The sequence below is a fragment of the Rhinatrema bivittatum genome, chromosome 2 (assembly GCF_901001135.1).
Source record: "Rhinatrema bivittatum chromosome 2, aRhiBiv1.1, whole genome shotgun sequence".
In the NCBI taxonomy this organism is placed as follows: Eukaryota; Metazoa; Chordata; class Amphibia; order Gymnophiona; family Rhinatrematidae; genus Rhinatrema; species Rhinatrema bivittatum.
The window spans coordinates 707,827,283-707,850,053 of NC_042616.1; the positions used below are offsets into that span (position 1 = coordinate 707,827,283).

At 45.8% G+C, this 22,771-nt stretch overlaps 1 protein-coding gene across 2 annotated transcripts in view; it reads right to left on the bottom strand.

The window, feature by feature from the left end:
- CDH17 (cadherin 17) overlaps window positions 1-22,771 on the bottom strand; it is a 183,281-nt gene that overhangs the window by 148,761 nt on the left and 11,749 nt on the right. The window contains exons 1-2 of one of the 2 annotated variants that reach the window (XM_029591693.1): window positions 16,615-16,722; window positions 6,504-6,608 (exon numbers count right to left, since the gene is read on the bottom strand). In XM_029591693.1, coding sequence (XP_029447553.1) covers window positions 6,504-6,608; window positions 16,615-16,617 — 108 coding nt within the window. In that variant the 5' untranslated portion in view covers window positions 16,618-16,722. Of the gene's footprint in view, window positions 1-6,503; window positions 6,609-16,614; window positions 16,723-22,771 lie in introns of those variants that run through there. The other variant, XM_029591692.1, reaches the window with a different exon arrangement.

Consider the following 22,771-nt stretch of genomic DNA (forward strand, 5'->3'; position numbering starts at 1 on the left):
GCAATTAAAAGGGATTCGGTATTAACATTTTTTCTATAACCAAATTGATTGGGAAATAAAATTTATTTATTTATTTATTTATTTATTTATTTAACAGTTTTTTATACCGACCTTCATAGTAAATAACCATATCGGATCGGTTTACATTTAACAATGGTATAACTGAAGTAACAATTCAAGTAAATGAAAGATAACAATGGGCAGGAATAAGTCAAAGTTACAATCAACAGGGAAAGAGAACTTGGAAGCTTGCAACAAGCTGGAAAGAAGATAAGGCAGGAAATAAATATAAAGTGTCACCATGGAGCGTACGGGTTAAAAGCTTAAAAGGTGCTTTAGCCTGGACGTGTCGGAGTCCAATGTTCGTGAGAATACATGCCAGACCGGGTCAGAGTGAAGGACAACTAGTGATTGTCTGGTGGATCGGCGAAGGCTTGGTGAAAGAGCCAGGTTTTAAGTCTTTTTCTGAAGGTTAAAAGGCATGGCTCCAGTCTGAGATTTGAAGGGATGCTATTCCAGATAGATGGGCCCGCTATCGAAAAAGCTCTGTCTTTGGTCGTAGAGAGGCGTGAGGCTTTAGTGGGGGGATATTTCAGAGTGCCTTTGTGAATATCATTAGATATTATTAGACTCTAAAATATTATTAGACTCTAAAACATTATCAAATTGTTTTTGAACAGGACCTGCAACACAAGCCTTTCATAGAGAAATTTAAAATAATCCAAATGCACTTAAATATTTAGCAGATTCCATAGAATACTGAAAAGTGCAATTTTCTATAGAAAAAGAAATTCAAGAACAAAGGGTCATGATAAACGGCTGGATGGAGGAATTTCACTTTTTTAAAGCATGTCTCTTTTTAAGTCATTTCCAACATGCCTCTCAATTGAGACCTCTAAAGTTTTCTTTTGATAGAGAGCTTGATATCAATGTATAGCTTCTATAATGCTACAAAACTTGGTGCACTGTTTTAATAGCTATTTTGGTCCTGAAGAAAACTGGAATTTTAGTAAGCTATACTATTTTTTATTAGATCATAATAAAAATAATTCAAATATGTTGTAGTATGTGAGCTTTGGAGATTACATAGGTCCCTTCTTCAGATGTTAGGTGATATGAAGTATGAAAATGTTTCCTTCCAAACTCCACTGATTGAATCAGTAATATTTAAGAGCAAAGGTCTGACCTCATCTTCTAATATCTATAGAAAAAACATCTTATCATCCTCTTCTGAAAAACAATGCACAGCGGACAGCCTAAAATTTTCTTCACTAGCTGTATTTTTTTGTGGGAGAGGGGTAGGCCCTGCAGTTTCCTTCTGCTCCTTTGGGCTTCTTGTTCAATTGGAACAGGGACCTGGTTTGATGATTTTAAAGTAATGGCTTTCTGCTAGCTGTTGTGTTCGTCGGTCTCAGATGGCTTCGACCTCTGTGCCTCACCTTTCTCTCTGCTCTCTCCGCTAGCCTTGGGAAGATGGCTACTACTGCTTCTGCATGCCGCTCTCTCCGGCGTCCCCAGAACGGCAATGGCAAGGCAATCCGCCATGTCTCTCCTGAGGGCCTCCTAGGGTGCGCGCGCACACGCCACCCATGTCTTTATCCACATCATGGCGGGAACCTTGGAGGCGGCTCCTCCGAGTGACGTCACGCCATCCGGGTATTTAGCCTGCCCTTCGTTTGCTAACAAATCGATTTAGCAAGGATTGGATATGCCTCCGATCTAAGCTACTCTGTTGCTTCCTTGCTGCCACTGGAAGTCCTCTCTGCCCTTCAGGGTAATTCTCTAACCTAGGTACCCGCTCCTTGGGGGCCCTTTGCTTTCTTTCAAGTGCCTATCAGGGATCAGGTACTTGCTCCTCGAGGGCCTGCTCTCCCTGCCTCGATGCCTGTATTCAACTACTTCTGCCTGCTGGGATCTCCACCTATACCAACTTACGGGCCGATACAGTAAAAACGTGGGAGAGCGGGCGAATGCCTGCTCTCCTGTGCGCGCGATTCAGTATCTTAATTTATTTAAATTAGGCCCGGCGGTAAAAAGAGGCGCTAGGGACTCTAGTGCGTCCCTAGCGCCTCTTTTTTGACGGAAGCGGCGGCTGACAGCGGGTTTGACAGCCGATGCTCAATTTTGCCGGCGGCGGTTCTCGAGCCCGCTGACAGCCACGGGCTCGGAAACCAGACGCCGGCAAAATTGAGCGTCCGGTTTTCGACCCGACAGCCGCGGGCCCATTTAAAATTTTTTTTTTTTTTTTTACTTTTTTAAACTTTTGGGACCTCCGATATTAAGTCGGAGGGTGCACAGAAAAGCAGTTTTTACTGCTTTTCTGTGCACTTTCCTGGTGCCCGGAGAAATTAGCGTGGGAATACCTAATAGGGCCATCAACATGCATTTGCATTTGCGGGCGCTATTAGGTTCGGGGGGGTTGAACGCGCATTTTGGACACGCTATTATCCCTTACTGAATAAGGGGTAAAGCTAGTGCGTCCAAAACATGCTTCCAAATGCCAGCTAATAGTGCACTCCATCAGAGCGCATTGAACTGTATCGGCCTGTTAGTGAGCAATCTAACATCATCAGTCTGTCTCACCTACAGCTTTGCACTGGGAACCTGCACCCTGCACTCCCTATACCATCATTGCAAGACAGGTCTCCTCTGCCGAGGGCCCCTGGACTGCTATCTCTGGATCACCTCACTACTGCCACCTCTGGTGGTATCATTCTGCTGTATAATAAAAGACAAATCTCTGTGTTTGCGTGTCTAGAGTCTAGCCTAGTACTGTGGTTCCTCACGGGGCTCCTCCTTGTGGGCATGGTCATCTCCACAGTACCCAAGAATCCACTCCAACACATCAAAACCATAACAGAATGCTAACTCCATGGATTCAGCTCAGCTCACCGCATTGCAGGCCATTCCAGGCCTGGCCCAGCGAATTTCTGAACAACAGAACTCGCTGGATAACTTGATTACTGCCTTTTACCAGTTGCACACACAGATGAATACCCCGACCACCACAGGTAAAGAAGCTACACCGCCAGAAGTGATGGTCAAGACAATTGAACCTCTATCTGCTCTAACACTCTTCCCAGGGGAAGTATGAAATGTAGAGGATTTATCAATCAGTGTTGCATGCACATTTCTCTGCAACCTAATCATTTCCTTAAAGCTTATGCCAAGACCATCTATAGCTTGTGTTATTTGGACGGAAGAGCATTGGCTTGGGCCTCTCCACTGTGGGAGCGCAAAGACCCTAACCTGCATGATCTTGCCGGGTTCCTTGAACTGTTCAGATCAGTATTGATGACCCTGCCCGGTACACGACAGCAGGATCTACGTTGGTTCATCTGAAACAAGGTAATACATCTTTGCCAGACTTCACTATAGAATTCAAGACGTTGGCATCAGAATTACATTGGGACCCTAAATGCCTGATGACCCTCTTCTTTGAAGGACTGAACTCCCGGTTGAAAGATGAGCTGGCGGCTCGAGAGATGCCTGAGACCTTAGCAGAATTAATGAAGTTGGCAACAAGAATTGATCGCCGCCTTTGTGACAAGGGTCAAGAGGCCAAGAGTCCCAGAAGACCACTTCAGGAAGAGACTCGAGGTAAGTCTACTCCCAGGCCTATTCCCTCTGGTCTAGTTGCTGGCAAAGAAGAACCAATGCAATTAGGCCGCAGTCACTTGACTTCAAAAGAGAGAAGAACACGAAAGAGGTTGGGACTATGCATGTATTGTGGACAAGCTGGTCATGCTGTACAAACATGCCCTATATGTCCGGGAAACTGGCAGACCTAAGTCCTGTGGGAGGACTCTTCTTAGGTCTAACTGCACCCTCTCCTCCACTCTTTCTTCCTGTATCCTTAATCTGCGGACCTCTAAATACCAGACCCTTGCCTTAGTGGACTCTAGGGCAGGAGGAAATTTCATATTGAAACGTCTAGAGGAACATTTGCGGATCCCCACCACTATCAAGACGTCTCCACTACTCTTCTATCCATGGAGAGCCCTTACCGGGTGAAGTAACCCTGCACACTGAACCAGTGAACTTACGTACCGGTACTCTTCATTCAGAGACTATTTCCTTCTTTGTGCTAGAGAAGGCCATGCACCCTTTAGTACTGGGGATACCATGACTGCAGAAACATATGCCTCAATTCAACTGGGCCACTTTGGAGCTTTCACGTTAGGGCCCAGATTGCCATGGTAAATGTCTGATGGAGGTCTCTCCAATACCCTGCATGCCAACTACCCCGTTGTTGCCAAGGTTGCCGCCTCAATATGCATCCTTTCAAGATGTATTTTCCAAAGAAGCCGCAGACGTGCTGCCTCCACACAGATCCTACAACTGCGCCATCAATTTGCAGCCTAACACAGAACCACCCAAAGGAAGGGTCTACCCTCTCTCCGTAGTAGAGAATAAAGCTATGTCAGATTACATACAGGAGAATCTTCAGAAAGGCTTCATAAGACCCTCCCAAGTCTCCTGCCGGAGCAGGCTTCTTCTTCGTGGGGAAGAAGGACGGAACATTACGTCCATGCATTGACTACAGAGGTCTCAACTAGATCACTGTAAAAGACCTTTATACCTTACCACTCATCTCGGAGCTATTCGATAGACTACAGGGAGCCAAGATATTCTTCAAGCTTGATCTCAAAGGAACCTATAACCTCGTTCGCATCCGCTCTGGCAATGAATGGAAGACAGCTTTTAATACCCGGGATGGGCACTTTGAATACCTGGTGATGCCAGGATTGGATACGCCTCCGGTCTAAGCTACTCTGCAGCTTCCTTGCTGCCGCTGGAAGCCCTCTCTGCCCTTCGGGGTAATTCTCTAACCTGGGTACCCGCTCCTTGGGAGCCCCTTTGCTTTTTTCAGGTGCCTATCAGGGATCAGGTACTTGCTTGAGGGTCTGTTCTCCCTGCCTTGGTGCCTGTATTCAACTACTTCTGCCTGCTGGGATCTCCACCTATACAGCTACCAACTTATCGGGCCGATTCAGTAAAGTCCGTGGGAGAGCGGGCGAACACCCGCTCTCCTGGTGCGCGCACAGGCCACTCGCCTGTGCAGGCGATTCAGTATTTAAAAGAGGCCCGGCGGTAGAAACAGGCAAAAGGAGGTGCTAGGGACACTAGCGCATCTCTAGCACCTCCTTTTGGCCCGGAGCGGAGGCTGTCAGCGGGTTTGACAGCCGACGCTCAATTTTGCCGGCATCGGTTCTCGAGCCCGCTGACAGCCATGGGCTCGGAAACCGGACGCCAGCAAAATTGAGCATCCGGTTTTCGACCCAACAGCCACCGGCCCATTTAAAATTTTTTTTCTTTTTTTCTTTTACTTTTTTTACCCTTTGGGACCTCCGACTTAATATCGCCATGATATTAAGTCGGAGGGTGCACATTCCCGGTGCCCAAAGAAATTAGCGCCTACCTTTGGGTAGGCGCTAATTTCTGAAAGCAAAATGTGCGGCTTGGCTGCACATTTTGTTTTCTGAATCGCGTGGGAATACTTAAAAGGTCCATCAACATGCATTTGCATGTTGAAGGCGCTATTAGGTTCGGCGGGTTGGATGCGCGTTTTCAGCCCCTTACTGAATAAGGGAAAATGCGCGTCCACTGGCGGGTTAACAGTGCACTCCATCAGAGCGCACTGTACTGTATCAGCCCGTTAGTGAGTAATCTAACATTGTCAGTCTGTCTCACCTACAGCTCTGCATTGGTAACCTGCATCCTGCACTCCCTATACCATCTTTGCAAGACGGGTCTCCTCTGCCGAGGGCCCCTGGACTGCTACCATGGATCACCTCACTACTGCCACCTCTGGTGGTATACATCACTTGCATAATAAAAGACAAATCTCTGTGTTTGCATGTCTAGAGTCTATCCTAGTACTGTGGTTCCTCACGGGGCTCCTCCCCATGGGTGTGGTCATCTCTACAGTACCCAAGAATCCACTCCAACACCTCAAAACCATAACACTAGCAAGCAGGAGACCTGAGTTCAAGTGCAGAACCACTCCAGCTCTTCAAGTTAGTTACATAGGTAGGGCTAGCATATTTTTATTTCACTTGAACTCTTCTGTGGGCTTCAGCTTTGACAAATGTCCTTTATTATTCCACATTTTTCACTTCCTTACTTCTCTGTAGTTGAATTTTCTTCCCTATTGACTCCCTTTCCCCCTTGTCCAAATTTTCCTCTCTTTTGACGAACGCTAAAGCTCCGATTTGTCTTTGCACACTTTTTCTAGACAACAAGAGATTCAGTCATTTGCTTTCAAATGCCTCCTTTTTGTCTGCCTGTCCTCTTCCCATTCATCCAGTCTCAGATCTCATTTTTTGCTGGTGCTCAGCTATCATCTCAAGAATGTCTTTCGGGCATATAATGGTTAACATGTCAAAAACTGGGCTCTTTAGACAGGCATGGAAAACACAAATTAAAATAAATTTCCATGGCATTATAACTTAATATCACTGCACCTATAAAAAGATAAAGCATGGAGAAATGTTGGTTACCTGATATATGGGTAGTGGGCTTACTATACGCTTTCCTTCTTGAATATGAAACTCCATGTCTTTGAGCGGTCCTTTTGTAGCCTCATCTTCTCCACTGACTGTAATCTGTAATACAAAATCATATCATCCCAGTCAACTATAACAGTATGAGCCAAAAAAAAAACTGAGTGCTGCTTTAACAAATGCATAAATATGATCTCAGAACTGAGCACACATGATGCATGCTATACATATGCAGTATGTTTGCTATGGCAGCACAGCATGTATGTTACATACATTCTGCACACATGCAACATGGTATTTCTGTGCCTGAAGTACGCCAGCTGAAAAATTCTTCATTATGAAGTCAATATTCAAAGCAATTTTTTTTTTTTACTATGTTTGCAATTTTTATTTTAATGTTATTGTTTTGTTGTATCTCTCTTTGGATAGCTTTGCTGGATTAAATAATAAAATAAAGTGATTTCTGCAGGTAAACAATGTTTTACCCATGTACATTGGTGTTTTAAAATTGTCCTCCCTGTGAATAGGTAAAAGTAGAGCAGACATTTACCCCCTGTTAGCAGAAGCATTCCTAGGGGCGGGCAGAGGGCAGGGATTTGCAACAAACTAAAAGGGCCTGATTTACTAAGACTTTTCTCCCATTCTGTGTTTATAGGAAAAATGCTTAGTAAATGAGGTCCCAAAATATTTATTTATATTCCACTTTTCGGCTCTTCAAAGGGTATATCAAAGCAGATTATATTCAGGTACTATAGGTATTTCCCTATCCCCATGGGGCTTATAATCTAATTTTGTACCTGGGGCAACAGAGGGTAAAGTGACTTGCCCAAGGTCACAAGGAGCAACAGTGGGATTTGAACCCTGGGTCACAACCTGCTACTCTAACCACTAGATTAGTCCCATATATACATACTTCCGCAAGGCCGATTAGATCCGCCTACAAAGGTTCGCTCAAAGCCCCCCCCTAACAAATCCTCGATTCACAACTCCATTCATAAACGAGCTCTTTCAACAGCGGGTCCGCTCCATTGGAATTTGCTTCCCCCAGATATACGCCAGGAACAATGCCATCTCTCCTTCAGAAAAAAACTGAAAACCTGGCTGTTCACACAAGCTTACCGTTGAAGTAACCTCTATCAACCAATATTGACTCTCACCCTCCGACCTCTTCCCTAACTCCTCCCCCCCCCCGCTCTAGTCCCTGCCCTGACACCACCCCCCCTGCTTACCCCCCCATGTCTCCACCTTCCACAGGACATACTATGTTATGCCTTGCTACCCTATTGTTTTTTCGTTGATTATTGTATCTCTCTCCAGTTGTTATCGTTAATATATCTTTCCTGTCTTCCATCTCCCATGTTTTCGCTCCCTGTTTATTGTAACTTTACCTTCTATATAGTTGTTAATTGGTTTTCCCTTGTTCTATTGTAAACCGGTATGATAAGATCTCATCTGGAGTATCGGTATAGTAAAAGAATTTAAATAAATAAATAAACAAATAAATAAATAAATATAAACAAAAAACACCACCAACTAAGGTGGTCAGTTGTCAAGCATTTCAGTTGAAAACAGCCTCTGTTGGGCTATGGCATCATGAGCTTTATTTACAGCTACCTAGCTTCCCGCCGCTCCTGCACCCATTTTATATCTCTCACCCAACTCAGCTCAGCCATCGCAGTGACAGTCCTTGATCTAGGACCACAACACGCTCTGGCTAACATGCACTCTATGACCTGACAATAAGCTGCACACAACCAAAAACTAAATAAAGTTTTGGTGAGAAATATGGTGAGGTGACTCAGGATGTACAGAGCCATCCCAAGGTCTGACACAGAGATGTGGACCAAGAGATTTCATTATCGATATCATTCAGTTTTACTTTTTTGCCTCTCCATTGTCCTCCTAATGCAATCTAGCTTCTTGATCTCTCTCTGTCTCTCTTACGTCCCCATATTTCCTTCTGCAAATAGCAGTTTTTATCCCCAGTTTCCCAGGTTTCTTTTACCACTCCTCTAGTTTCCCCTTCATTTTAAATTTAGCATTTTGGCAACTATTTTTGCAACAATGCACATCCAACATAGCTCTCTGCTTCAACGGCAGAGAGAATGAAGAAAAGATGATTTATATCAGCATCAACCAACAAGGAATGAATTACTTAGTCTGGGTAAACAAAAAAGCATGGGTGTAGCTTGCTTGTTATGGTGGCTACTACCCCGAATCAATTAAGCATGATACTTGACTTGGAATAAGTATCCAGCACAGCTCACTGCTTCAGCAACAGAGGGAATTAAGTAAAGAGGATTTTTATTGAGACAACCAACAATGGCTGAATTGCACATGCAGGGTAAACAAACGGGAGTAGCTTGCTTATTACCGCGGTTACTACCCCAAATCAATTAGCTAGATACTTCACTTAGATGCAGCTCCAGCACTGCTGTCTGCATCGATGGTGGGGGTGGAAGGGAATTGGAACCAAAAAGTTACCAATAAGGGCCCTGACCTCAGCGGTCAGAGTAACAGATTATGAAAACAAATAGGTGTGAAAGTTTGCTGGGCAGACTGGATGGGCCGTTTGGTCTTCTTCTGCTGTCACTTCTATGTTTCTATGTTTCTATTTTCATTTGAAAATTGATTCTTAAAAAAAGAAAGGCTGGCACACAACACTCATAATCAGATGCCACCAGTAGGAAAGGTGAGGGAGTCTTCAAGGCAGACCTCACCATGACCTGACATCAGGCCAAGCCTTTTGGAACATTAAATTATCTCATGTCAGTCTTTTTTATAGTCAATTGCCAACTGGCTTTAGAAGATATCATAATACAGCAGCCTAATACAGTAGAACAGTGTTTCCCAACCCTATCCTGGATGACCTCCAGCCAGTCTGGTTTTCAGGATGTCCACAATGAATATGCATGAGATAAATTTGCATGCATTGCCTCCATAGCATGCACATTTTATTTCATGCATATTCATTGTGGATATCCTGAAAATACGACTTGTTGAGGGTCCCCCAGGACAGGTCTGGGAACCTTTGCAGTAGAAATTTGTCAAAGACCTTCAAACTGCAGAAATCTGTTGAAAAGGACACTTCAATAAGGGGTGATTTCTCCATAGTCAAACCTATGGGCCTGATTTGCAAAAGCATTTACATTCTCAAAACTGGGTTTTGCATGAGTAAATGCTCTTTGCCTGTGCAAGTGGGTGTGGCACCCTGTGCAGTCAGAATGGCCAGAGAATAGACCCAGGTTAGGCTTTGGTTGGATATTCATGAACTTTTATTAATTCACAACAGAAAACAACTCTGTGTATCTTTGCAACTTATAAACAAAGAAGCAGTATCACAACTTACATTCTCTCAGTCTGGGCCTTTCCTAAGATTCATCCTGTTTCCCCAGGGCTCCTGTTCCCTTCTGGGCCTGGCTAGATCTACACCTTCCCAGGAACCTCCTCCTGGACCAGGATTCCCTGTTGTCTGGGGATTAATGTGGACTGGGCCAGATCTCTGAAATATGGCCCCTTAAGGTATGCTGGTATACCCCTTCACATATCTTCCCCCTCAGCTCAAACTTCTTAGGTTGAGCACTTGCCTTTACTAACGGTATACTCCTAAGAAGACCCCTGTTCCTCTCTTCACTTTCCAACCTATGCTGGGGCTGCTTAATCCATTTAAAATTACCCCTCCCCAAGTCATTTGGGAAACTGTTCCAGGGTTCATGGAGTGCCCGCTGCTCCAATTTTGCTCAACTGCCCATAAACTGACCCCACAGGTTCTTAAACTGGAAACATTTGCACCCTAAAACCACTGGATAAGGAAGCTCAGGAAGTACCCCTGCTTCCATAACAGTTTATCCTATTGACGTTATCAGCAGGATCTGACTGGTGGGATACTGCTGTCTATGCCATGTACACAGATCAATATCACCTTCTTCTTCTCATTGATATCCTCTCTCTTGATCAAGTTCTTACGAACAAGTGTTTTACTACACCCTGCATCTTCCAGGGCTTGGATGGGAACTTCATCCAGCTCCACCTGGATCACAAATTCCTTAAGTTCCTGTTGTGGGATAGCCACTAAATTACAGCTTTGAAGTTTTGCGAGAGTGTCCACCATTTCACATTCCCACTTTTAATTCTCTTGCTGGGGGCCACCTTCCACAACCTGCTCCTTCTTGCACTGTTCTGCCAACTTATGTTTCCACACTATGTCTTATAATTTATTTATTTATAACTTTTCTATACCGAAGTTCAAATAACAGAGTTACTTATCACTACGGTTTACATTACAACCATAAAACATGTCTTCAAGCCATAGTCACTCTTCATCCATTTGGTTGCGCCTGGGGTGTGGTTCCCCTTTAATTTTACCGATTTCTCCCAAGGGCTCTTCATTTTCTTCTTATCCATATGGGCAGAAAATGAACGCTCATGTCCACTCCCTGCACAAAAAACGAGAAAGAATCTATATCCTTATTAGTAGGTTGTACCAGTCCCTCCAAAGCCCTTTTTTATTTCAACTTGAGGATCGGGCTTGCTTTGGAGGCTTTCCTTTATCCATGTGAACTTTAGGCTCTAGTGCTGACTGTGTTACCATGTTGACATCCATCGCTTCGATCATACCGCCAGGATCTGACCAAATGACCTGTACTTCCACAGTTGAAGCAAGCAGGAGAGGGTGTGGCCAGTGTGCTGGATCCAGACCCCAAATTGTCCACTTCAGAAGGCTATTGCTGGGGCCCACCTCTTTCATTACTGCACCATGGAGCCTATGTGGGCTGCTTTTCTATTCTCCACTCTATATCAGGCATTAATTGGGCCTGGTGGAAGGCATCTGCCACTTCTAATGCTTTTTCCAAGTGAGCCCGGGGTGCTGACAAACCCAATTCCACTTAGGCCAGTCGAGCCCATCTAGGAACTTTTCCAGAAGCACTTGGTTGACTACCTCAAGGTCAGTTTTTGCTTCGGGCCGCAGCCATTTCCATCCTTCATCTTTCAGTTGGTAAAATAGGTTTTGGGAATTTTCCCTGGGCTGTATCATGTCTGAACTGGAAGATTTCTGTAGTATATCCTGCCCTTTCTAGGACGACAATCTGGACTTCTGCATAGGTGGCTCTTCCCTCCGGATTGGCCGATTTTAAAAGTCGCTTGGCTTTTGCCTGTAAGCCAATTTTCCAGGTATGTGTTCCAGTTAGCTTCTGGCCAACCTGTAATGCAGGCGGTCCTTTCAAAGTTTCTCAAGAGGATCTCTGGGTCCTTCCCTGCCTTCATCTTAAGCAGGATGGGAGGTAGCAGATTCACCCAAGTTGTGGCAGCTTGCAGCTGGGTGAACTGTTCATACAGATTTTGAATAACCATCTGGAGCTGCTGCTGGCCTTCCGCCAGTACTTGTATCACCCGGTCCATGTTAGTTTTTGGTCCTGATTGCCCAGTGAATCCTTGAAAGGCTCTGCATTGCTCCTAAGCACCTGGACAAGAAGCCTTTCCCTTTCTTTTCAATAACCAAACCCTGCCTGGTTCAGTACTGACTACTGTTAATTTCCTCTCTGCCGGCAAGCTATTCTCCTTAGTCTATTTAAATCCCTTTCCCAGACAGCTGCTGTCTGGCCAAGGAAATAGGAAAAAGAAAAAAAAAATTCTTCAGTTTGGCGTAGGTTTCTGGATGTGCAAGCTTAGCTCAGAGATCCCCTAACTGACATCATATGTGGCAACATGTTCAATTAGAATGGCCATAGAGTAGATTTAGGTTGGGCTCTGGCTGATATTCATGTAGTTTGATTAATTCACAACAAAAAACAGCTCTACATATCTTCGCAGCTTACAAATAAAGAAGCAGTATCACAACTTACAGCCTCTTGGCCTGGGCCTTTCCTAAGGTTCTCCTGTTTCTCTAAGGCTTCCTGTTCCCTCCTGGGCCTGGCTTGATATACTTCCCGCACCAGGATTCCCTGTTGTCTGGGGCTTAAGGTGGACAGGACAAAATCTCTGGATGTGATCCCTTAAGGTATCCCTTAAGGTGTTCTGGGGTCTTCTTGTGTATACCCCTTCATAGTGGGCTTTTGAAAATTACTACAATATATGCCATTGAATTGCCCTGCCACCAAAGATTCTCTGAAACTCGGACAGATAAATAAATGTGATGTTGTTGAGGACATGACCATGATATGATGGTTCTGGGCATGGGGGTCAATACCTGCTGGCCAACTAGGCCAAGTCAGGGGGGGGGGTGTGGATTTGACAGGATCTGTTGGGGAGGCCAACAAGCTAGGCCACAAAATGGGGATGTAGATTTTGGAAATCTGGGGTGGCCAAAATCTGGGCTGCATTTAGGAGGGTGTTTGGGGGACTAGCAATATAGGCTAGATTTCTTTTGGGAAAGTATAGGGCAAAACCAAGCATAGACCATATCTTCCGAGGAAGTTCTAGAAAACCACCAGGGACTAGGCCATATTTTTTGAGGGGGGCTTAAGATGGTCTGGGGCACTATTGTGATTAAGTCTGTGACTTGGGAGAGATCGAGGAGCTGTGAGGTGGGCTGCTTCATTAAGTGAGGCATTAGTGGATGGGTGTAAGCCATGAGGTGGATTGCAACGTTTAGGGGGTCCGGAATAACCCACAATTTATTGGCAGAGATATAAATTATTTAAGTGGCAAACATGGTAATAACTGAGCATATCTGGCTTCAAAAAGCTCTTGCCTTGCCACTTTGTGCCTGGAATTTCCCCCAAATAAATTTAAGTCTCCAAGAGTAGAGATATAGCAACACTTTCCCTGAGAGAGCTATGGAAAGTGCTTGAAAAAGATAACAAATCCTAGGTAGGAGAGGCATCTTATCACTTATAATTATACTTTGTTTTCTCTCCATGACATCCAGTCAAGTTTGATCTTTTTAATAATAGGTTTAAGATTGTAATCATAAAGCATCTATGTCTTCTTTGCAATAAAGTATTTTGAATTATCCATTGCCCATTTAAATGAAAACGTTTGTTTTACTTGAGTCTTAATTCTATCTGATAAGTCGATGCATAAATGGGCAATTTTCAAAGGGATTCTCTGCAGATAAACCATGTACCCATGGAGAAGGCCCCTTTGAAAATTGCTCCCCTCCCTCTGTAGCGAAACGTTGTAGTGCTAGGAGCAAGGCCAGATAGATAAGGTATGTAACTCCCTGATGAACTCCCTCGTGTACTTCCCAGTGGGGAGTTTACATCCACAGACTCTGCTGATATTTCTATCCCCGTGGCCTCTGCTGGGGATGTGGTTTTGAAAGGGGAACTCCATGGGCCCACAATCTCCCTTTACTCTCTCAAAATTGTCCTTTAAAAGTTCAATCTTACTTATCCTTAAAACCTAGACCTTCCCCATGCTGTATCTTTCTATTTCCCTTAATAAAGCATAGAGGGAAGTTAAGGGATTGGAAATATTTAAATACTAAACATGCCATCCTCAAACATTGCCCATTATTTTTAACCTTGCCTATTTGGTTTCCTGTAATACTGGGGTTTTCTTTAACCTTTGTTGCAAAAACTTCCATGATTAAGGAAAAAAGAAGTGACAGCAAAGGGCATCCATTTATTGTCCCTTAACTCAGTTCAAAACCTTTTGAGAATAAAGTATTCGCATATACCTTAGCCTTAGGATTTCTACACAACTACTGAATCTATGGTGAAGACTAAAACTGTGAAGGATTTCAAAGGGGCATGGGATAAACACTGTGGATCCCTAAAGGCTAGAGGATGGGAATAAATAAAAAAAAAGCTTGGGGGTAACCTGCATGGAGTGGCAGTTACTACCTTGGGAAGCTTGCTGGGCCGATTAGATGGACCATTTTGGTGTTTTTCTGCCATCATTACTATGTCAGGATCAACATTACTAGGGTCAGGATCAACAACAAAGAATCGCCATCGACAAATTCTTCTCTTGGCGTGCCTCAAGGATCCTCCCTTTCTCCCACCCTTTTCAATATTTACCTCCTCCCCCTTTGTCATCTGTTAACAAGTCTCAATCTCATCCATTACATCTATGCTGACGATGTTCAGATTCTGCTCCCCATTACAGAATCCATTACTAAAGCTCTCTCACTTTGGAAAACTTGCCTTCAATCTATAAACAATCTCCTCAATAATCTAAATTTGGTCCTCAACTCCGCTAAGACTGAATTACTATTTATCTCTTCCAACCCAGACATCCATCCTCCACAAACCCATCACAGTCTCCAACTCACCCATACTCAAGTAAGAGATCTGGGAGTAATTCTAGACAACCGCCTTAATCTAAAGACTATGATCAATTCGACTACCAAAGATTGTTTCCACAGACTACAGGTGTTGAGAAGACTCAAACCTCTCCTATATCTCCACGACTTTAGAACTGTTCTGCAATCCCTAATATTTTCAAAATAGATTATTGCAGCGCTCTTCTCACTGGCCTACCCAGCTCAACCACCAAACCTCTTCAAATGATACAGAATGCTGCTGCCAGAATTTTAACCAGTACCAACCGAAGAGATCATATTACACCAATTCTCCGAAACCTTCACTGGTTACCAGTCTACTACAGAGTCCTTCACAAATCTCTCACCCTGATACACAAGTCCATCCATAACTATTTTCATCTTGACCTTGAATTTCCCCTCAAACTCCATACATCCAACAGACCGATTAGAGAAATCCACAAAGGAGAGTTACAACCCCCTCCAACCAAAACCATTCGCCTAGTTTCGACCAGGGTCCGAGCCTTTTCTCTAGCAGGTCCAAACATTTGGAATAGCCTTCCTGCAGAACTCAGGTTGGAATCATGCCTACTAACTTTTAAAAAAAAACCTTAAGACTTGGCTGTTCCGACTAGCCTTCTTGGATCCTTCAGACACACAATAATCTACCATCCTACTCACGAGCCATGGAACCATGCCTTCTTTGTGAGATGCCTCTTATCCAATACCTCCGCAATTAAACTATCTTATGACTTTTGATTTTAAGTTATGGCCCTACTCGGGCCTTTTTTACTCTATTTACTTCCAAGCTGTAAAGCCTCCAAGTTTATAGTCCTTGTTCAATGTAACTTTCTTGCTCTCTTTCTGATTATAACTTATTGTTCCGTTTTTTGTTACAAGTTTCTATCCCTCGTTCGATGTAAACCGATCTGATATGGTATTCAACCATGAAACTCGGTATAGAAAAATGTGAAATAAATAAATAAATAAATAAATAAATGTTACTATGTTCAATAATTAGAACCCAAGCCAATTTGCTTTGGTTTCTTTAACAGAAACACCCTGCTTATCCTATCAAATGCTTTTTCCACATCTACCAATAGCAGCAATAAGGCAGTTCAGGATTTTAAAAGCAAAATGGATAACATTTAGAGGTCAATTTTCAAAACAATAATACACATAAAATTGGAAGTTACACCTGTAAGCAGCATTTTGCAAAATCCCAAAGTATGCCCGTACAAACACTGTCACACATAAATGTGAAAGGAAAAAAAAATAAGGCGAGGGTTTAGGGGCATTCCAGGGTGTGGTTCAGAAGCTTGTGCACAACCTGCTGTTTTGTAAACTAATTGCCCTTTTACATCTGTTAATTCAGGTGCGGAAGTGAAATTGCACTTTGCCTTTTGCCCGTGGTTTTCGGTTGTATATCTGAAACCCTTCTAACCCAGAAGATTTATTTGGTTTTCGAGATTTAATTGCCTTAAGATTTCTTCCTAAATTACAGGCAGTTCCAGCTGTCCTATTTTATCTTCATCTGGTGAAGGGAATTGCATCTCACTCAAGTCTTTGGCTTCCAGTGTTCTTTTTAACCATAGCAATACAACATGAGTGAATGGGTCTGTACTCCAATAGAAACCCCAGAAAGAAAAACTCTTTCCTGAGTAGAGAGATGACTAAAGCATGCAGCTTTTCCTTGAGATCAGGAGTCATTTCTCTTCCTGACAGATAGCTCTAATTTCATCTTGCTTTTCATGTTGACTTGCCTACGTGAAAAAATAAAAGCAGATACTGTATTCCAAAAGGTTCAAAGTGCCATTTCACTATCTAGGCAACAAATCGCCCCTCCTTCCAATAAAAACACAGTCATAAGGGCTGTAAAAATTTCAAAATCTGTGTATGCACCATGAATCATGTTCCGTGAGCTGATATTGAATGGACCGATTTATCTCTCTGTCCACATTCAGTCTGCCAACTCTTAGCTCACTAAAAAGCAGTTCATGCTGGTCGAGGCACAGTACTGTCTTCTAAAACTTGTAATTCTTATTTCAGCCTTAGATAATATTAAATTCACAAATATTCACACCCAGTATTATCTAGGTTAGTTTTATAGGAGATGTTAATTTTCTGTGTCACGGTAAAAACAAAACAAAACTGTGCTCCATTAAACTTATAATAGATCTCTAACTTGGCAGCCATGATCTACCTAGCCCACCTCCTCCCCTCCAAGCAGGAAAGCAGATAACTTAAGTGGATAAGAAACAGGCTGCAGCTTTAAACAGCAAATCAACCCATCCACCGCCTGCACTAATGGTCTAGTGGTATCTCTCACAAGTATTTTGGTGGGTGGGGGGAGGGGGCGGGCAAGGTGAGCAACGGTGATACAAATTAGGTTTGAAGGGGGGGTCAAGCCAAAGTGAAATTTCCACACATTATGCCCGCCCTCATGGTATGATTCCCTGATTTTTCAGCATGCAACACTGAAGTGCACCTTTCTGTGCCATTGATATGCATGTTAGCAGGGCCATAACAAGGGATTCTGGAGCACCGGACAAGCTGTCCACTTGATAGTCCCCTTCATTCTTCCTGTAAAGCTGAAAGATATGTAACCTGCAAAGAGACTGCCTCAGCCAGGAGCATGGACAGCAACAGGGAAGTAGCTTCTGTCGTTTCCTCTTTAACAAGTTCATCAGAGCTTCCCAAACCTGTCTTGGTGAGGGACCCTCACAGCCAGTTAGGTTTTCAGGAGATCCAGAATGAATACACACGAGTAAAGCAAAGTCACACTTTGTGCACCTATGAACATTTGAGCACCTCGATCAAGCCATAGCCCTCTGTTGTGTGCTGGAACCATTGTTAAAATTTTCACACAATCGGGCCGATACAGTAAAGCGGTATTTTATCTGCATTTTCTCTGCAGAAATCCCTTTGAAAATTGCCTTTTACGTGCATCTTGGAGTTTTAAATTGGCTAGAAAGACACTTCACGAAAAAGTTCCAAGTGCACTCTATATAACAAAGAAACACCTGGCTAATTTCAACTACCCAATAAAACTACCATTTAAAATTATTCCATAGCTTCGTTAAACCATTAAAGAGGTTTGGAAAAGTTCCTAGAGGAAAAGTCCATAAAATATTACAAGCCAGATAGATTACTGAACATTCTTGCTATCCCAGGGAGTAACATGAAATAGACCTACTTCTTGGGATATGCCGGGTGCTTGTGACCTGGACTGGCACCTGTTACAGACAGGATGCTGGTCTTGATAGACCATGGAATAAAAAGAAAGTGCAATTACCTATTTTTCTCTTATAAAAGAGCTATATGATAAAAAAAAGGAGGCACAAAAAGTTACCCTTGCATAGAGCAAGAGTCAATATATTTGGGGTGGAGGCCTCCAGAAGGTGAGTAAGTCCTACCTAAGTACTAGGGCCAAGCAGAAGGGTGGCTCTATCTCCTGCTCCTGTGTGCCTCAAATTTATTTTTTTTCAACTGTGCCAATTGACATTTGATTGCCTCCAATAGCTCCTAAATAAACCCTGTGACAATAGTCGATATTGAGTAAAACTCAATACTTGTCTGTTATACGCAGTGCCCCCAGTTTCCTGCGGCAAATTTTTCAAGATTCTGTAGCAAGAGTTAGCAAACTCTGTGCCAGATTTTTCAAATTTCTGCAGTAATTACATGGCAGATTTGTATAATTTTGCATATATTTGCTTATTCGTGTGTTTTTTCTTTAGCTTTATACAAATAAAGTTCTTTTCTGACATTTCAGTGGTCACTTAATGCATTTGGTTCTTGTTTTGCAGGAAAGTGATCTTAGTGATAGTACTGGGAAGAGAGGAGGGGGATAGAGAAACGGGTATCTGGTGAATGGGAGGAGAGAGGGGATTTCAGAGAAGGAATCTCAGGCACTAGCAGTAGAATTATAGAGGATGGCGAGGGAATAGGGATTCTTAGGGGTCAGGAAAGGGAGGAGAGGTAAGGGGGATCAAGGAGGGAGGAGGAGAAAAAGAGGGGACCCTGGATTGGGGACAGGGATCCAGATTCAGGGAGAGAGGGATAATTCACCCACACCCTTCCTCTCTACACAGGTCACTTCTTTCATGGCTTTCTGTTCCTTCATTCACAGATACTCCAATCACCTCAATCTCTCTCCACCAGCTAGCCTATGGCCATAGGTGCCTTTGTTCAAGGGTCGCCAGCCCACCTCATGAATACCTGACCTCTGGTGGGAGCCAGTGGTGCAGGAATGGAGGCTCGACTTTTCTCATTCCAGTCTTGTGTAGCGGCATCTATCCCCCGTGTGGTTCCTCTGTTACGCTCGGGCTGTGTTCTGGTGTTGTGAACACCACCCAGAAGGGTGGCTCCAGGTGGAGAGAGACAGGGATGGCTGGAAACAGTGTCAGACTCCAGACTGGGTCAGGGCAAGCGGCAGGTAACAGTGTCAGAGTCCAGGCTGGGTCAGGGCAGGCGGCAGGTAACAGTGTCAGAGTCCAGGCTGGATCAGGGCAAGCGGCAGGTAACAGTGTCAGAGTCCAGGCTGGGTCAGGGCAAGCGGCAGGTAACAGTGTCAGAGTCCAGGCTGGGTCAGGGCAGGCGGCAGGTAACAGTGTCAGAGTCCAGGCTGGATCAGGGTACCTAGTAGTAAGGCAAAGAGCCCAAAGGCCACACACGCACACGTACGGCAGAGCAGAGAGCCCGAAGGCCACACACACGGCAGGGCAGAGGGCCCGTAGGCCACACACGGACACAGGGCAGAGGGCCCGAAGGCCTCACACACACACACGGCAGGGCAGAGGGCCCGTAGGCCACACACGGACACAGGGCAGAGGGCCCGAAGGCCACACACACACACACGGCAGGGCAGAGGGCCCCGTAGGCCACACACGGACACAGGGCAGAGGGCCCGAAGGCCTCACACACACACACACGGCAGGGCAGAGGGCCCCGTAGGCCACACACGGACACAGGGCAGAGGGCCCGAAGGCATCACACACACATACAGGGCAGAGCAGAGGGCCCGAAGGCCTCACTCATACGGCAGGGCAGAGGGCCCGAGGACCGCACGCGCAGTAAGCAAGGCAAGGCAGGGCAGAAGGCCCGAAGACCATACACAGCGCAAGGCAAGGCAAAGCAGGGAGGAAGGCCCGAAGGCCACACACAGCGCAAGACAAGGCAAAGCAGGGTAGAAGGCCCGAAGGCCACACACAGCGCAAGGCAAGGCAAAGCAGAGTAGAAGGCCCAAAGGCCACACACAGCGCAAGGCAAGGCAAAGCAGGGTAGAAAGCCCAAAGGCCACACACAGCGCAAGGCAGGACAAAGCAGGGTCCAAGGACCACATGCACAGCAAGCAAGGAAGGCTAGAGCAGGGAGCCCGAGCGAGCTCGATGCCGAAGCACCGAGGGAACTGTCAGGCAGGGTTATAAAGGGAAGACCAGAACATAGAGTGAACAAGGGAGATGGACTGGGCCTGTCAGGAAAGCCAGCCCTAGAGGGACCCCTGGTGGTGAGGCGGTTGCACAGCAGCCATAGCCGTAACATCCTCTTTCTTCTTCTGGTCCTGCGGTTGAAATCTGAGCTCTGCTGTTTGAACCATGGACTCTAGCTCTACTGAGCCCTGTGGGTTCAAAAATTAGCTTTTTGTATGTGCAGTTCAAACAGGTGTTGTTTGAACTACATGAGGCTCCATCCGAGCTGAGATCCAATTGCAATCACAAGGCTCACAGAGGAAAGAGGCACTGTGTAGAGGCAGAAGCAGCCAACCAGGAAGCTTCTTGGACAGGTGGAGCAAGACAAAGATGACATGGAGATTTTGGAGGGAGAGAGCAGGGGAAGAATGGGAGCTGTCACCTGGGGTTGGGAAGAGCAGGGGAAGAATGGGGACTGGTAGGAGGAGAGCAGGGGAAGAACTATGTCACTTGGAGATGGGGGATCAGGGGGTCTTGTGTATTGGAGATGGGAGAGCAAGGGAAGAATGGGAATTCATTGGCTGATGGAGAGAGCAGGGACTCTGAGATTAGGGATGTGGGTACTCAGGAGGTCAGGGATTCTGGGAGAGTGGGGGAGCAGAGCAGGGACTTGGGAATGCAGATAGCAGGGTCTTACAGACTGAACAGAGATTTGGAGCAGACAAGAATCTGAAATTGGGCATAAGTGGGGTATATTATATGGCATGGGGAAGGAATGAATGAGATTGTGAATGACCTGAAGTACTAGAAAGGGAGTTGTATGTGTTGCGTGCCCCGGCCACGCTACGGCTGTGACTGGCCCTGCTCACCTTCCAAATCCAGCCTTGACTGCTCCCCTGGTCTCTCCCATGGTTGTAGCTGCACCCTTGGACTCCTGGCTCCTCAGCCTCCTCAACTCCAGACCCGGTTTCCTCCTGCTCTGGTGCTCCGCGTCCCTTGCGGCACGGAGAGGCCCGTGCCGCGCCTTCCTGCAGTCGGCCCCTAGGCATGCGCACGGGCACGGGCACGGGCACAGGGCCAACCTTTAAAGGTGCTGCGGCGGGAAACCGCTCTGCGGCGCCCAGCGATGACATCACCTGAGCCCTGCATAAAAGGCAGGGCTCAGCCCTCCAATCCTTGCCTTGGCAAACGGGTCGTCACCTTGTGTAGCTAATTGCCGTCCTCGTTCCTGAGTTCCTGTGCTTGTACCAGTGTTCCCATGTTCCTGTGCTTGTTCCAGTGTTCCTGCATCTGTTCCTGTGTTCCTGTTCTCGTTCCAGTGTTCCTGCGTTGTTCCTGCGTTCCCGTGGTCCTTCCTGTGTTCTAGCGCCTGTTCCTGTGTTCTTCCGTTCCTGAGCTTGTTCCACGTCCTGCAACCCAGGTTGTACTTTTGTTAGGGTTTTGAGGTGTTTGGGTGGATTTGTAGGTACTGTGGCAGATGACCACGCCCATGGGAAGGAGCCCCGTGGGGAGCCACAGTACTGGGCTAGACTCAGGACGCACAAACACTGAATTGTCTTTTATTAAACAGCAGGTGTAAGCCACCAGAGGTGGCAGTAGTGAGCAGGTTCTGAAGTAGCAGTCCAGGGACCCTCGGCAGAGGGACCCTTCTTCCCAAGTTGGTATAGGGAGGTTCCGGTGTAGGGTTCCCAGCACGGCAAAGCTGTAGATGAGATAGACTGAGAATTAGAATTACTCACTAGATGGTAGCTATGATGTAGAAGGTTTCCACCAGGCAGAAGTAGATGGTTCCAGGCACCGAGGCAGGGAGAGCAGGCCCTCAAGGAGCGAGTACCTGATCCCAGTAAGGCACCTAAAAGAAGAAGAAGAAGGGCCCCCGAGGAGCGGCTACCCAGGTTAGTGGTTACCCCGAAAAGCAGAGGGAAAGCTTCCAGCGGCTACACAGAAGTGGCAGAGCAGCGTAGACCGGAGGAGTCCAATCCGAAATCCAGTCCTTGCTAACTCGATTAGCTAGCAAATGCGGGCAAGCTAAATACCTGGATGTTGTGACGTCACTCGAGGGGGACGCCCCTGAGGTTCGCACCAATGCTCGAATAAAGATGTGGGTAGGACCTTGGGAGGAAAATGGCGGGAGGCAACGCCATAGCCATTCCAGGGATGCCGGAGAGGGCAGCTTGCAGGTGCGGTGGTACCCATTTTCCCAAGGTAAGCGGGAGGAGCCGAGAACAAGGTGAGGCATACGGGATGAAGCCATCTGAGACCGACGGACGCATCAACTTTCTCGGACTGATACCCGGTACTGTCCTCTGCTTGCCTCCAACCATGCTTGGACTGATACCCGGTACTGACCTCTGCTTGCCTAACCACGCTTGGACTGATACCTGGAACTGACCCTTGCTTTGGCTGACCATCCTCAGATGGATATCCTGGCTTTGACCCTTGCGCTCCATTCGGGCACTTTCTTTGCTTCTCCTGAGACCTCCAGGCCCACTTGCCTTGATGCTGTATGCGGCCTTCTTCGAGCTAGACTACTAGGTGCTGCCTACTCTGCCCGGAGGACCTTCAGTTCCTGCCTCGTACCCGTGGTCTCCGGTACTCTCTGTTCCGGTCTAGCTCGCCTGTTCACTGTCATCTGCGCACCTCTACTCCTT